General features: G+C 50.2%; 1 protein-coding gene across 2 annotated transcripts in view; it reads left to right on the forward strand.

Annotated features, from left to right (window-relative positions):
- Positions 1-3,166: 3,166 nt before the first annotated feature.
- DDHD1 (DDHD domain containing 1) overlaps positions 3,167-13,841 on the forward strand; it is a 68,823-nt gene continuing 58,148 nt past the window's right edge. For both annotated transcript variants that reach the window (XM_050897418.1, XM_050897417.1), the window contains exon 1: positions 3,167-3,896. In XM_050897418.1, the coding sequence (XP_050753375.1) occupies positions 3,167-3,896 (730 nt within the window). The remainder of the gene's footprint in view (positions 3,897-13,841) is intronic.

A 13,841-nucleotide genomic window follows, 5' to 3' on the forward strand; every position in this document is an offset into this window, starting at 1 on the left:
TGGGGGGGAACTGGCACCGCAGACGTGATCCATCACTGCCCCTCACTCGGCTGTAGGGTGCGTGTTGGGATGGGGCATTGTCTGACACAGGTGTAAAACCCGGGCACCGTTCCTCATCCTTTTTCCTACTACAGGCTGCCAGGTGTTTTATCACACAGATATGCATTTCAACACCCCGTCCTGTTGATTATGAGGTGTATATTGGGGATGGAGGCGGCTGTGTTTCGCTCACACACACAAACAAGCACAGGTGAACCCCAACCCCTCCAATTTTGGGGGGCATAGCTAGCATTTGGAGGAGTGGGGTCTCCCTCGCGCAAGGGTGACTCCAGGTTGTTGACCCCCTGTTAGTTTGCAGAGTGTGTATTTGGGGTATGCCTGTCTCACACACACCCCTACACAACCGAGAAATGCCTGGCTGAAGGGAAAAGGGGTGTCACACCAACAAGCAGAGGTCAAACCTGACCACCTCTCCCTGCCAGGCTGTCGGGGTGTTGAGCTGGGGGAGGACATCTCACGTGCAGTGTCACCCGGTGCATGATTGTCAACTGTTACCCTGGGGGTAGGGTTGCAGGCACACGGGAGGGATCCCTGTTGCACTTTGGTAGTCGCAGGGTGTGACACCCTCACCACACATGGAGATGAACAGGTTACCCCCCCGTTAGGTGTCGGGGGGTGTGATGAAGGGTCCACTTTCCCCCCCGCACATGGACCCCAGTACTTCCTGGCACGCTGCAGGGTGTTGGCTGGGGTTGTCTCTCTTGCCTACATGTGTACCCCACTCACCCTGTTAAGTTACCGGGTGCGTGTCAGACCTGACACCCACACTTACAGGTCAAACCTCAGTTACCCCCCGGCAGGCTGTAGGGAGCGGCACACACGCACCCACAGACCAACACCAACACTCCCATCAGGCAGCAGGATGAGTGCCGGGGGTGTCAGGTACCCCCCACAAGGCAGCAGGATGAGTGCTGGCGGTGTCTCACACACAGACACCAATCCCCCGTGGGGCTGCAGGACGTGCATTCTCTCACACACGCATACACGAGGGTGCAAGATGTGCTTTAAGAGCGTCTGTCACCCACACGGGACCACGATTTGTGTCTTGGGGGTGTTGGCCACACTCAGAGAGGGTTGTCTTAGGAGCGCCTGCCATAAACACACCAAGCCGTGGTTTGTGTTTTGGGGGTGCCTATCACTCACACACTGGACTGCAGGGTGTGTTTCAGGGTGTCTCGTCCGCCTGTGAGGCTGCAGGTTGTGCTTTAGGGTGTCTCACACACGCTGGTCCTCAGGTTGTGCTTTAGCACGCCGGTCTGCGTGTCAGGGTCCCTCACCCACGCGGAGGGCTGCAGGCCGTGTTGGCGGGCATCACTCATGTTCACGAGGCAGCAGGCTGGGTTTTAGGGGTCTCACGCACACAGGTTGTAGTTCGAGGTGCCTGTCACACATGGAGCCGGGGGCTGTGTCTGAGGGTGTCTCACAAGACATGGCTGCAGGCCGTGTCTGAGGGTGTCTCACACACGGAGCGGGGGCTGCAGGCTGTGTTTGAGGGTCTCACACACGGAGCGGGGGCTGCAGGCCGTGTCTGAGGGTGTCTCACAAGACATGGCTGCAGGCTGTGTTTGAGGGTGTCTCACACACAGAGCAGGGGCTGCAGGCTGTGTCTGAAGGTGTCACACACGGAGGAAGGGCTGCAGGCTGTGTCTGAGGGTGTCTCACAAGACATGGCTGCAGGCTGTGTTTGAGGGTGTCTGCAGGCTGTGTCTGAGGGTGTCTCACACAGAGCAGGGGCTGCAGGCTGTGTTTGAGGGCGTCTCACAAGACATGGCTGCAGGCTGTGTTTGAGGGTGACTCACACACGGAGTGGGGGCTGCAGGCTGTGTTTGAGGGTGTCTCACACACGGAGTGGGGGCTGCAGGCCGTGTCTGAGGGTGTCTCACAAGACATGGCTGCAGGCTGTGTTTGAGGGTGTCTCACACACAGAGCAGGGGCTGCAGGCTGTGTCTGAAGGTGTCACACACGGAGGAAGGGTTGCAGGCCGTGTCTGAGGGTGTCTCACAAGACATGGCTGCAGGCTGTGTTTGAGGGTGTCTGCAGGCTGTGTCTGAGGGTGTCTCACAAGACATGGCTGCAGGCTGTGTCTGAGGATGTCTCACACAGAGCAGGGGCTGCAGGCTGTGTTTGAGGGCGTCTCACAAGACATGGCTGCAGGCTGTGTTTGAGGGTGTCTCACACACGGAGTGGGGGCTGCAGGCTGTGTTTGAGGGTGTCTCACACACGGAGTGGGGCTGCAGGCTGTGTTTGAGGGTGTCTCACAAGACATGGCTGCAGGCTGTGTCTGAGGGTGTCTCACACATGGAGCGGGGGCTGCAGGCCGTGTCTGAGGGTGTCTCACAAGACATGGCTGCAGGCTGTGTTTGAGGGTGTCTCACACATGGAGTGGGGGCTGCAGGCTGTGTTTGAGGGTGTCTCACAAGACATGGCTGCAGGCTGTGTCTGAGGGTGTCTCGCACACGGAGCGGGGGCTGCAGGCTGTGTCTGAGGGTGTCACACACGGAGGAAGGGCTGCAGGCTGTGTCTGAGGGTGTCTCACACACGGAGCAAGGGCTGCAGGCTGTGTCTGAGGGTGTCTCACACACGGAGCAAGGGCTGCAGGCTGTGTCGGAGGGTGTCTCACGGAACAGGGGCTGCAGGCTGTGTCTGAGGGTGTCTCACACACGGCGCTGGGACTGCAGGCTGTGTCTGAGGGTGTCTCTCACACGCACAAGGCGACAGGCTGTGTCTGAGGGTGTCTCACCCACGCACACGGGGCTGCAGGCTGTGTCTGAGGGCGCCTCACACACACACACACACACACACACACACACGCACGCACACAGCCTCCCCCCCCCCGCGGGGCCGCCGGCCGCGTGCGCCCCTCACACACCGCCTCCCCGCGGCGGGGCCGCAGGCCGCGTGCCGCCGCCCCGCCCCCGGCCTGCCCCGCCCCGCCCCCGGCCGCGTCGCGTCGCGCGTGACGATGCGGCACCGCCCACGCCCGGACGGAGCCGGCGGCGGCTGCGGCAGCCGCGGGCCGGGCGTGAGCGGGGCGGTGCGGGGGCGGGCGAGGTGAGGTGAGGCGGCACTGCACCGCACCGCACCGCCGGGCTGGGCGCGCTGCGGCATGGATTACCCCGAGCCTGGCTCGCCGCAGGGCGCCTGGGACCTGCCCGGCGAAGCCGGCGGCTACTACGAGCGGCCGACCCGCGGAGAGGAGGAAGCGGCGGCGGAGGAGGAGGAGGCGGCGGCGGCGGCGAGCCGCGGCGTGCAGCATCCTCTCACCCGCCCGCCCCGCCGCCCCCAGCAGCAGCAGCAGCGCTCCGCGCCGCTGCTCCGCGCCGCGCTCTCCACCTCCTCCTCCGAGGGGGAGCCGGAGGCGGCGGCCGCCCTGCCGCGGGAGCCCAGCCTGAGCGACGAGGCCGGCGGCGGCGGCGATTTCGACTCGGCCGAGTCCGGCGCCTCGCTGCGCTACTCCACGGGCACGGGCGGCGAGGGCAGCGAGGGCGAGGGAGCGGGGCTGGCGAGCAGCGAGAGCGGCGGCAGCGGCTTCTCCCTGGCGGCGGCCGCGCTGCCCGAGAGGAGGCGGCCGGGCGGCGGCCGGCCCCGCTATGAGGTGGTGCGGGAGCTGGGCGCCGAGGAGGTGCGCTGGTTCTACCGGGAGGACCGGAAAACCTGGAAGCCCTTCATCGGCTACGACTCGCTGCGGATCGAGCTGGCCTACCGCGCCCTCGGACCCGGCGGCCCGGCCGAGCCGCGGGAGGGCGAGGCGGCGGTGGTGGAGCCGGTGTGCGTGCGGAGCGGGCTCTACGAGGTGGACGTGGCCAGTGCGGAGAGCTACCCCGTCTACTGGAACCGTGAGTGCCGCCGTCCCTCCCGTGGGGACCGGGGACCGCCCCTTCCCCTCCCACGGGGACCGGGGGATCCCGGTGTCCTCGCACCGAGACTCGGGGGGGTCACCTGGGGGGTGGTTGGGCTGCCTCTCGCCTCCCGCTCTCCCCAGTAAGGGACGCTGGGCATCCCCTGTGCGCACAGAGACCCTGCGCTGGGTTTCCCCCTCCGTGGGGACACCGGGTAGCCCCTCCGGCGCACCCCGGTAGGTAAATGGGGGTCTGAGCACTCCCCATCACACCAGCCCGACAGAGGGGACAGGGCACCGCTTGCTGACCGTGTGCACTTGGGGATAAGGGATACAGGACAAAACATTCTCCAGGGAGAGGGGACCCTGGGTGCCCATCTGTAATGCACACCTGAGCGAGGAAGGACTGGGAATTTCCCTTCCAAGTTTTGGGGACACGGGGTGGGGGTGGGGAACAACACGGCACTGGGCATCCCACCCTCCCAGGCACGCTCATAAGGGAAGCGGCGTGGGCATCCCTCAGCATGCACTTGAGGGGGGGGGGCACTGAACCCACCCCCCTGCACTTTCAGAGGATGAGAGGCACTGGGTACCCCTCACCCCCCATGCAGGGTCATGGGGGAAGGGTGTACTGGGCACCTCTTCAGCCACTTCCAGCTGCAAAGGGAACTGGGCATCTTTCCCTCTCTCGCCCGCCTGTGCACAGGCACCTGAAGGAGACGAGGATCTGGGCATTCACACCTGGCATACAGAGGCATGGGAAAGGGAGGTCTGGGCATCTTCTCGTTTCTTGACATGCGCAGAAGAAAGTAGGAGGGAAGGTGACTGAGAACCCTTTTGCTTATGCTTCCCTTTTCCTAAACAAAGGGTGAGTGAGGGTGGATATTTGCCTTCAACACTCCCCCCCTTCCCTCAATATGCACGCCCTTCCTTCAGAAGGAGCAGGGTAGAAACAGCAATTGTTTGTCCACTGCCTCCCCACCACACGCACACTTCTGATCCCTCGTCTTTAGTGAGGAATGATGGAAGAGAGGGCTGATACCTGGCTTCCCCTCTGCTACACTTGTCCTCTCCGCTAGGAACATGATGATATTGTGCTTCATCTTCCCTTCCCCATCGCCTGTGCAGTGGGAGGGAGCATGAAATGGGACTTCTCCTCCTCTCTGTTGGAGGGGATGCAACAGGCATCTCAGATACATGCACGGTCCTTACTTCTTACCCTTCCAATAGAGAGGAATTTGCTTCACCCCCCTCAACTTCAAAATGAGGTGGTGATGCACCCCCTCTCCCACCCTTCGCCTTGCGTTCATGTGTCCTTTGCTGGAGGAGAGGGGACCTTGGGGAACAGAGATGAAAGGAGAGCAGACACCTCAGCTCTTCTGCCCCTTCCTTTGGAGGGAATGTCTCCCAGGGTCTTGCTGGACAAGTGAGCATCTGCTCTCCTGGAGCAGACAAGCCGTACCACTGCTCACCCTCTGTCCCTGAGGACTTGCTTTCCAGCTGCATTTCTTCAAGGACAAGGGAAATGTTATGGAGTAGAGTGAGGGATGCAGCGTAGCTGAGCAATAGACACTGTCCTGGCATGGCCTGGGGAGAGGGGCAGGCAGGTTTCTCTCATCTCCTCTGCGTATTTTTGGGGCTCAGGTGGGAGTCACAGAGGAACAGCAAAACCGTTTCAGATATGAAAACTAGGGCTTTTGGTTGTTTCCCCTCTTCTTTATCAGCGTCTTTACGGGAGGGAGATCCGTAAATGACAATACCACGTGGTACAATTCACTTGTGGTGTGACAATTTGTCTTTCAAATCGTTGCCCCAGCAGAGAGACGCTGAGCTTGAGGAGCGAGCAGAGGTCTCAGTCCACACGTGTTTTGAGTTAGGGGAGCCTGGCCACAGCTCCTTGAGCAGAAAGTGGAGGTGGTTCTCCCTGTCACCACCCTGAAGCCCCTGCTCTTGGTACTTGATGCATCTGCCACATGGTTACTGGAAAGAGATAACGGAGGTCATCCAAGGGATAAGGAAACTGCTGCCATCCCTCTTGTAACTGTGCCATAGGGAGAGAGGGGAATGAGTGAGCAGAGCTGTCGGGTGAGGCAGGATTGCTCCTGGTAATGGGAGCAAGAGGCTGTACTCATCAGCAGCTTAAAGGTTTAATTTCTTGACCCTGTGCCTTGTCCATTTTGGAAGCTGATTCAGTCTCGTTAAGCCTGAGGAGCAGATGTTTCAAATGACAACATAGGCTGTGCAGAGATGATTTCTGATGCTTGGAAGGAGAGATTCCCAGAGGTTAGCACCAGAAGTGGTGCTAGGCAGGGGAGAAATAAACTTCTGGTCCTGAGAAGTCTAACGATGGGGATGGTTTTTAGTCCTCAGAAAGCTGATTAAGGAGAGTGCTCAAGTCTTTTCTTATTAACAAGTCCACTCCTTTGCAAGACTAAGATAAACTTTTGGTGTTTCAAGGGTCTGTCAGTGTCTTCTGGTCTAACACCTCCTTCACTTGCACATTTCCTTGCCTCCATTCCCTGTGTATGTGAGCGCTCTTGCCTTTCTCCCATTCTTTCCTCCTGGCTGCTGCGTCCAGACCTGAGAAAACAGCAAGGTTAGATCCCAAGGATTCAGTCTCATCTGTGCTTTTGAAGGCCTTGGTGTAGCTGTTATTCCCAAATTATTCCCATTTGATAGTGTGCGTGTAATTTTGGATCCAAAGGGTAGCTACTATGTTGGTCCGCCGTAGTGTGGGAGGGAGCTGGTGGTGGCAGACCAGATCTCACATGAGCGAAGCCCATGAGTAAGGGAGGAGAATCTCGCTCTCTGATCCCACGAGCATGCAGTTTAATGAGCACAACTGACTTAAATATTCCGAGGTGCGCGTTAAAGAGAACAGAAACTGCTATCCAGTTTTGCTGATTCAGGTTTTCAGTTCAGAGCAAAGGTCAAAAGCTTTTGTCTTCGTTGTTCTTGCCCGTTTTGTTGTTCTTTTTAACGTATGTGCCATACTTCAGGGAAGGCTGCTATCTCACAGCTACAATACTGAACGCGCTGACAGTTCTTCAGCTATTGTGGCATCTTAATGACAGGGAAACGTTGATTATAGCTTGGCATGTGCTGAAATATTTTTTCACTCCACATCTTCAGACATCTTAAGCTCATCACAGGATTCATTTGTAACATCAGGAATATCCGACCGAGTTACAATTTGAGCAGATTAATTACTGAGAATTTTATCCTTACCTTGTGACCTCTGGGATTTATTTAATTAGTATTGCAGAACTAGCAAAGATGGCGCAAGAGGATGAAAATTATTAGTGTAGGCTTCCAGATAAGTGAGTAACTTGGAGTTGGGCTGCTTCTTGTCTTCTGTGGACATAACAATGAGTGATATTTTATACAAGGGTCTTCTGTTTGAATCTTCTTAGGTTATCCAGCTCTTTTCTACCCTCCCAGTTGAAGAGGGCTGCTTTACAACCATTTTTCTGTAGAGTTACTCAGTCTAGCTTTCGAAGTCCTGGGTGAGTGTGTTAAATCTGCAGCATGTAGACTTCTGGGCGACTCTCTCCTGTTCCTTGGCTTGTGAGTTTGTCCCGTGTGACTATTGCCCTATCTGGTATTTGCTTTTCCCTTGCTTTTTGATGGTTACATTGTCAAGTTGCCTGTATTTGGTTCTTGCAGGCAGTGTTTTCTTACAACGCTTTCGCTCTCCAAGTAGTCGTTTTCATCCCAGCGTGTTCTCCAGTTTCAATTCTGACTGTGTGTTGGGGACACTCATCACCTCGGCTGACGTCTGTCTTGTAACAGTAGTTTTTTAAAATTGAAGTAGGACTTTTGTAAAATCTGGCGGAGAGAAGCAACAACAAAAATGTGTGTTTCTGCAGCCATTTGGGGAGTCTGTGGAGCATTGTCTTTTAGGGAAGGATAACGTACTCCACTCCCACACACAGGTTTGGTAAGGGGTTTGGTTTTTTTTTTAACCTGTATGGTTTTGTAGCTAATAGTTGCAGAATTCTATTGAGTAAACTAGCTCTGCTTGTATTTTAAAAAAAATTGTTCACTAGGACCATCTCTGAGTGAAGATATAAGATCTGCTGTACTGATACAACAGATACTTTACTGACCTTAGCCTGGAAATGCCTGTGAATACAGAATGGACCACTGGGTCTTAATTTTAAAATTTGTATGCTCAGGCTGGAGTCGGGCAGCTTTTAAAAACTCTTTCAGCTGCCTTTAAGCTTGGACTGAAAGAAATATCCAAGACCCTGTATTTTCTGTTGTAAGCTCTCTGTGAGCTGCTTTGTAAACTGGAAGAAGAGGCAGTCATTAGCACCTTGTGAAAAGCCTCTGCAGGTTGAGCTTTTGCAAAAGGAGACATGAATGCCAGGGCAGCGTTATCTGCCCTCTGAACTTAGAGTCGGTCAAGATTACTGAGAAGTCTTGGAGTATAGTAGTTGATGCTTGGCACCAGATGATTACAAAAGGCTATTTTCTTAGCGGATTTTTTTTATCACATGCTTGTTTTGATGTAGGAGGTAGACTTAGCAGTAAAATATGAAGCCTTTTGTACCTCAGCCACTGGTGGTTCTTTGGGCTGCACTGTTAAGACTAAAAATCAACATGTCAGAGCTGTAAGGTGCTTCTCTGCTTTGTGCAGGAGCATTGGGAGCTGGCAGCATAAATTTGTATGTTGACACTTTAGACTGGCAACCCTAAACCCGTCTTGAGGCCCCACTAGACCTCTTGTCTGGCTGCTTTAATCAATGTCTGATATTTCTTCTGAGGCTGTGTGTTTAGTTTATGGGGTTTGTTTTGTATTGTGAAACAGAAACAGTATTAAAACGGATTCATGAGGCAAGATGAAAACTAAGGGTTTGGAATCAAGAGTTTTATCAGTATGTTTGTGGTTTTCATTTGGTTTTGTCTGTTCTTAGGAGCAGAACACATTTTTGGTTGCTTTACAGCATGCTTAGAGCATTGCTTTTGGCGTGTTGGACAGTCTTTGAACTTGGTTGATACAATTTCCTTTACGTAAAGGACCTTTTGATCAAAGGCTGAATTCCTGAATACTATTTTCTTGCTTTTCTCTCCAGGTATGTCATTCTTTTGCAAATAAAAGACTGACACTTTACAAGGTAAAGCGTTACTTTTGCTGCTCAAAATCTTTGTGGGTTTTACTTTTTTGCTTCTGTTCTTACCATACCATACCATCCTTCCAAAAGTATCTTGTTGCTTAGTTTTGGCCAGCTCCTTCCTGACCAGAAGGCCTAACACACATAGGTGAAACAATTTTTAGATTTGCAGTGCTCCATGTATTAAATCACAAATTACATTTGTTTGTATGTATGTTCTGTTTATGTTTATGGTCTCTGGTACCTTTCCTTCTTTCAGTAGAGAGAACTTGTGACATTTAGGATGCTTTTACGAGAACAGGTGGGAGATGTCAGCACTTTGCTTGGATATGTCTTTGAGGGCAAGTTTCTTCCGTGTCCTCAGCTTTTATTTTTGTGATTTACAAGCATTATTTAAGCAAAATGAATCTGTTGTCTTACTCCTGTAAATGATACCAGAATCACAGAGTTGCTCTCCAGCGGATGGTGTCAGCCACAGCAGAGTAGCTAAGGATGGGACTCAGCTTAGAAAGTGAGTTGTGCTTGCCCTTTGTGGTCCAGCACTTTTCCTGCTGGATGTGGTCCACAAGGAAGAAAGCAAAGGTGCAGGGAATACTTGGGCTACAAGTTGTGGGTGACAGGCGGAAGGTTGTTATCTACTGTAGCTGAGAAAGCAGAAAATGTTTGTGGGATGAGAAGGATCAGGAGTTCTGTTCTGACTTAATTCCGGCTCAAATACTGATTCGACTGTGGTGATATCAAAGAAATAGGATGGGATTTAATTTGGAGGTGACAGGGCTAGATTAAAGATATATGACAGGTGAATTTCTGCATGTATGTGCGTGAGAGGGAGATGCTGTCTAGGGAAAAAACGATACTGAAGGCAAAGAGAGACCTTGGGCAGAGCTCCTTTTTGCCCCGAGAGGAGCACGAGAAGAATCTGGAAGAGCTGACACTGTAAGTTAGTAAGCACAAGGACTAGATTCAAGAAAAATTTGCAAATGAGCAAGAAATTAAAATAAGAAGCATGAGCAGTTCTGTCACTAGTATCTGTAAGGTTGAAAAAAGTGAAGATGAAGTAGTGGTTTTGAGTGTTGGCCGGAGAAAAGGTCACCAGTGTGGTATGATCTGTTTGAGTGGGTTGCAAGTAGCTGAGGCCACACTAGAGTGTGCCTGGTGTGGAGCTGGAGAGGAGAAGCCCCAGAGATTGTAAGTGTTGTAAATAGCATGGTTAGCGAGTGCTGGGATGAAGGGAGTATGAGGTGCAAGTGGGGTCACAGGCAGTGGTATTTAAGATGAAAGAAACTAAAATCATGCTGGTTTTCAAGGGGGGGAAAAACCTATAGGGTAAGAAAGTTGAAGGAAAAAGTGAAATCTGGGGATGAAAGTGTCAGGAAATCTGGAGTTGGGGTGGAATAGACAGAAAAAAGAAGTGAGGTTAGGAGGAGAGTGCAGAAAAAAAATCCCTGCAGAGGAGGAAGAGGGAAAGAGTTGAGAGCAAAGGTTAGTGTGCCCTGGAATATCTTCACCTTGTTCATTAGCGGTAGGTCTGAGGTATGCACAGGAAAAATCTTGCAGCTCTTTTTTCAAAAGGTATTCCTGTGTAGGAACCTCCTTGCTCAAACTGTACATACACGATCATTGCTGCTCAGTGCTGGTGAGAGCTCGCTAACAAAGACGGATTGACGAGCGCCTGCCAGGAGAGCACACACACTTAGAGCTGAGGGTGTGATTGTGCAAAAGTCCTGTGACTTTCAATGGGATTTGGGCACGTGCTTACATTTTAGGAGGTACTCACATGTTTGTCATGTGCCATAGTCATTCTTTTGTGGGTCGGTTTGGGTTTCATCTAATGCAGTTTCAAAAAATGCAAGTTTCTCTGGGTGAGAAAAGAGCTGATAAGGGACTGGCTCCTACAGCTTTCTGACTCCAACAGCAAATGCTGGTGGTGGAAGTGCTTCACTTCAGAGTACTAGTATTGAAATTTGGTAAACTATTTTAATTGATAAGAATGCAATAAAAATAAAGCTTTAAACTTAAAACTGCAGCCCCATTTCATGTTTCAACAGTCCAAGGTTTTTCTGATGAGCGTTTCCTGCTCATCATTGACATGGCTAGTAAGGTGAGCTTTAGGATTTTGACTTGGACCATCGAGTTCAGGTCTGAGTAAAGAGCAATTGTAGAGATGTTAATTAAACTACTGTCTTAAACCAGAAAAATCCTTCTTGTAAAACATGATACGCACTGTATTTTGGGGTGATATACAGCAATTGAGATGAGAGATGACTCTGAGGGCATTCATCTCTTTTTGAGGGCTTCAGTCTGCGTTTGACATTTGAACCAGCCCCAAAGATCAGCCTTCCGTTATTGTTTTGGATTGCTCAGTTCATAGTGTAAATCGATTAAAAATGGTTCAGGGAGAAACAGTTACAAGCTGTTGCTTGAATACTTCGGGCGGTCTTGGTAGAACAGAGGCAATTTCACATTCGCAGTGGAGCAAAGCGCGTGTTGCTCCCTTGCTGCATCGAACATTGAAGCAAATGCGGAGGCTCGCATGTGTAGCTGCTCTGTAGATCAGAGTCTGGAAAGAAAATCCCATCTGTGCCAATCAGATTGTTCTTAATGTGCTTAGTGTCTGTGAAACTCAAAAGTAACTTCCACCTGTAATTTTGAAATTGCTTCAATAAAGCAATTTAGAATTATTTGATGGACCAGCAAAATAATATCCTTTACTGCTCAGTGAATGAAATCTCTTTTCATCTCAGACACTGAATAAAAGTCTGGCTCTGTAAATTCATGTAGCTCCGTTAAGTTTTCTGAGGCCAGGATTTCACCCTTGAACTCCTCTTCAGGTTACGTTGTTACTTTTGAAAGAGCAGAACAGATTGCATGTGTTCGGTTAAACAAAGGAAGGTCACCTGGGCTGTGATTAAATGAGTGACTCCATTTATTTAAATGTCAGTAAGCTGCTCTATTCTGAAATAATGTTAGAGAATAGCTAGAAAGCTGTAGAACATTAAGCTATTAAAAAAAAAAAAAGTCGAAAAGTCTGTTATGTTACCTAGCAAACATGAAATAATGAAATTTTAGTTTTGGGTTATTTTGTTATAACATCTGTCTGTTCACCCGGCATGCACGATCATGTCACTGACAGTAAAACGTAGGAATCTTCAATCTCACGATCAGTTTCTGTAACCATCTATTCTCATAATAAACCTTCCTGTCCTCATGAGTTTGTCTTTCTTTTTTTTCCTTCACGAGACTCTACAAACCCAGCCATGGGGGAAACTAAGAAAGGGGAACAGATCTTGTCCTGCAAACTGCACTCTGTGCATTTGCTTTGGCAAAAAATAGAATCTGCAAATCATTATTGCTGTAGAGGCGGTAGTGGCCGTGGCCGCTGGGTGGGTGGGAGGCACGCTGATGCAGAGGTCGAGTAATACCCGTCCTTATACTTCACTGTTTGCACTAGTGAAAAGTCTTACAGGTTGTGCAGTAGTTAATATACCCAAAATATAATTTGAGGCCTGATGCAATAGGAATGGATAGCTAATTTTAAAAGGTCTCCGACAGTAACCGTGATGTTATTCTGGAATACATTTGTTTCAATGGTTGATGTCAACATTCAGGTTCTTGCCTGTATTACAATTGCTGGGAGGGCTGTGCTCCAAGACATATGACGTGCAGCACTTTTAGCAGGCATTTGGGGGGAAAAAAGAAAGAAAAAGACCATTTTTGCCCAGGATTTTTTTCCCTTGGTAAATGTGTGGGCACTTCTCTTCATTATTTAAATAGCTTTCAGCTTGAGATGTTGCATATGGTAGCCTCACAGTTACCTTCAGCTTGTGCAGATGTTATCCTCACGCACTGCAAATTGTTTGCAACTGTAGTAATAAGGAGGTCAGATTTAAGGAACAGAAGTTAATACACTGAAAAGCAGGAATCTGAAATTACTACACTGAAAAGCATCTCGAGCTGACTGCATTTTATGAGCTTGTGTTTCTTATCCAGCCTCTTGGCTTTGGGCTTGGAAAGCTGGGAAATTGGGATTGTAGCAAAACACAAACTTTAATTTAAATTTCTGAGCCTTTGAATATTATATTAACCTTTTAGATCTCATTTGTGGGTAAATTGTTATAGCTGTCTTGAGACTGGTGAGTGACTAGTGCCAGAAGTGCCTTAACTTTGCCATCGAGCCATCTGAACAGGACCTCAGCTTTGAAGCAATGAAACAGAAGTTTACTGGATCTTCCTTTATAATTTTATTCTGTCTGTTTATCTTCCAGGTTGCATGCTAGCTGGTGTTGGTATTTCCGAAACAGACCTCCTTTTGGCAGCTTGTTTAAGCTCTCTTTGTTAACCTTTAGTTATTGTCTCTGTATCATCTTAGTTTTGCAACAGTTTCCTGGTTCTGAATCAAGTAAGGTGAAAGAGGGTTATGTGAGCCAGTTTGAGCTGTACAATATTTAAATGTAGGTATACACCGTTTCAAGCAGTGTGGTGGCAGGAAACAAATGATAGCACTGATGTAGTAGCACAAGAAGAAAAATGAAGGCAAATTCTGCGCAGTTGTTGCTTTGCATACTGTGTTCTGATGGATTACATAGCTTTTTCATGCAATTTATATTGGATGTGATCACACAGTTTAAAGGTCTTCACAAAAAAGGAGTAGCTGGGGCATACGTATATAAATTACTGCACATGTACTGTATGTTGCATACAGTTTTTTAACATAATTTTTGTTCTTTGGAAGATTTAGGTGATTATCATAATGCAAATCGCTCACGTTATTGTCCCATCACGTCATTAATTACAGCACTTGTATTCTTTTATTCTTTGGATTTTCA

Source organism: Gymnogyps californianus, chromosome 5 (assembly GCF_018139145.2).
Source record: "Gymnogyps californianus isolate 813 chromosome 5, ASM1813914v2, whole genome shotgun sequence".
In the NCBI taxonomy this organism is placed as follows: Eukaryota; Metazoa; Chordata; class Aves; order Accipitriformes; family Cathartidae; genus Gymnogyps; species Gymnogyps californianus.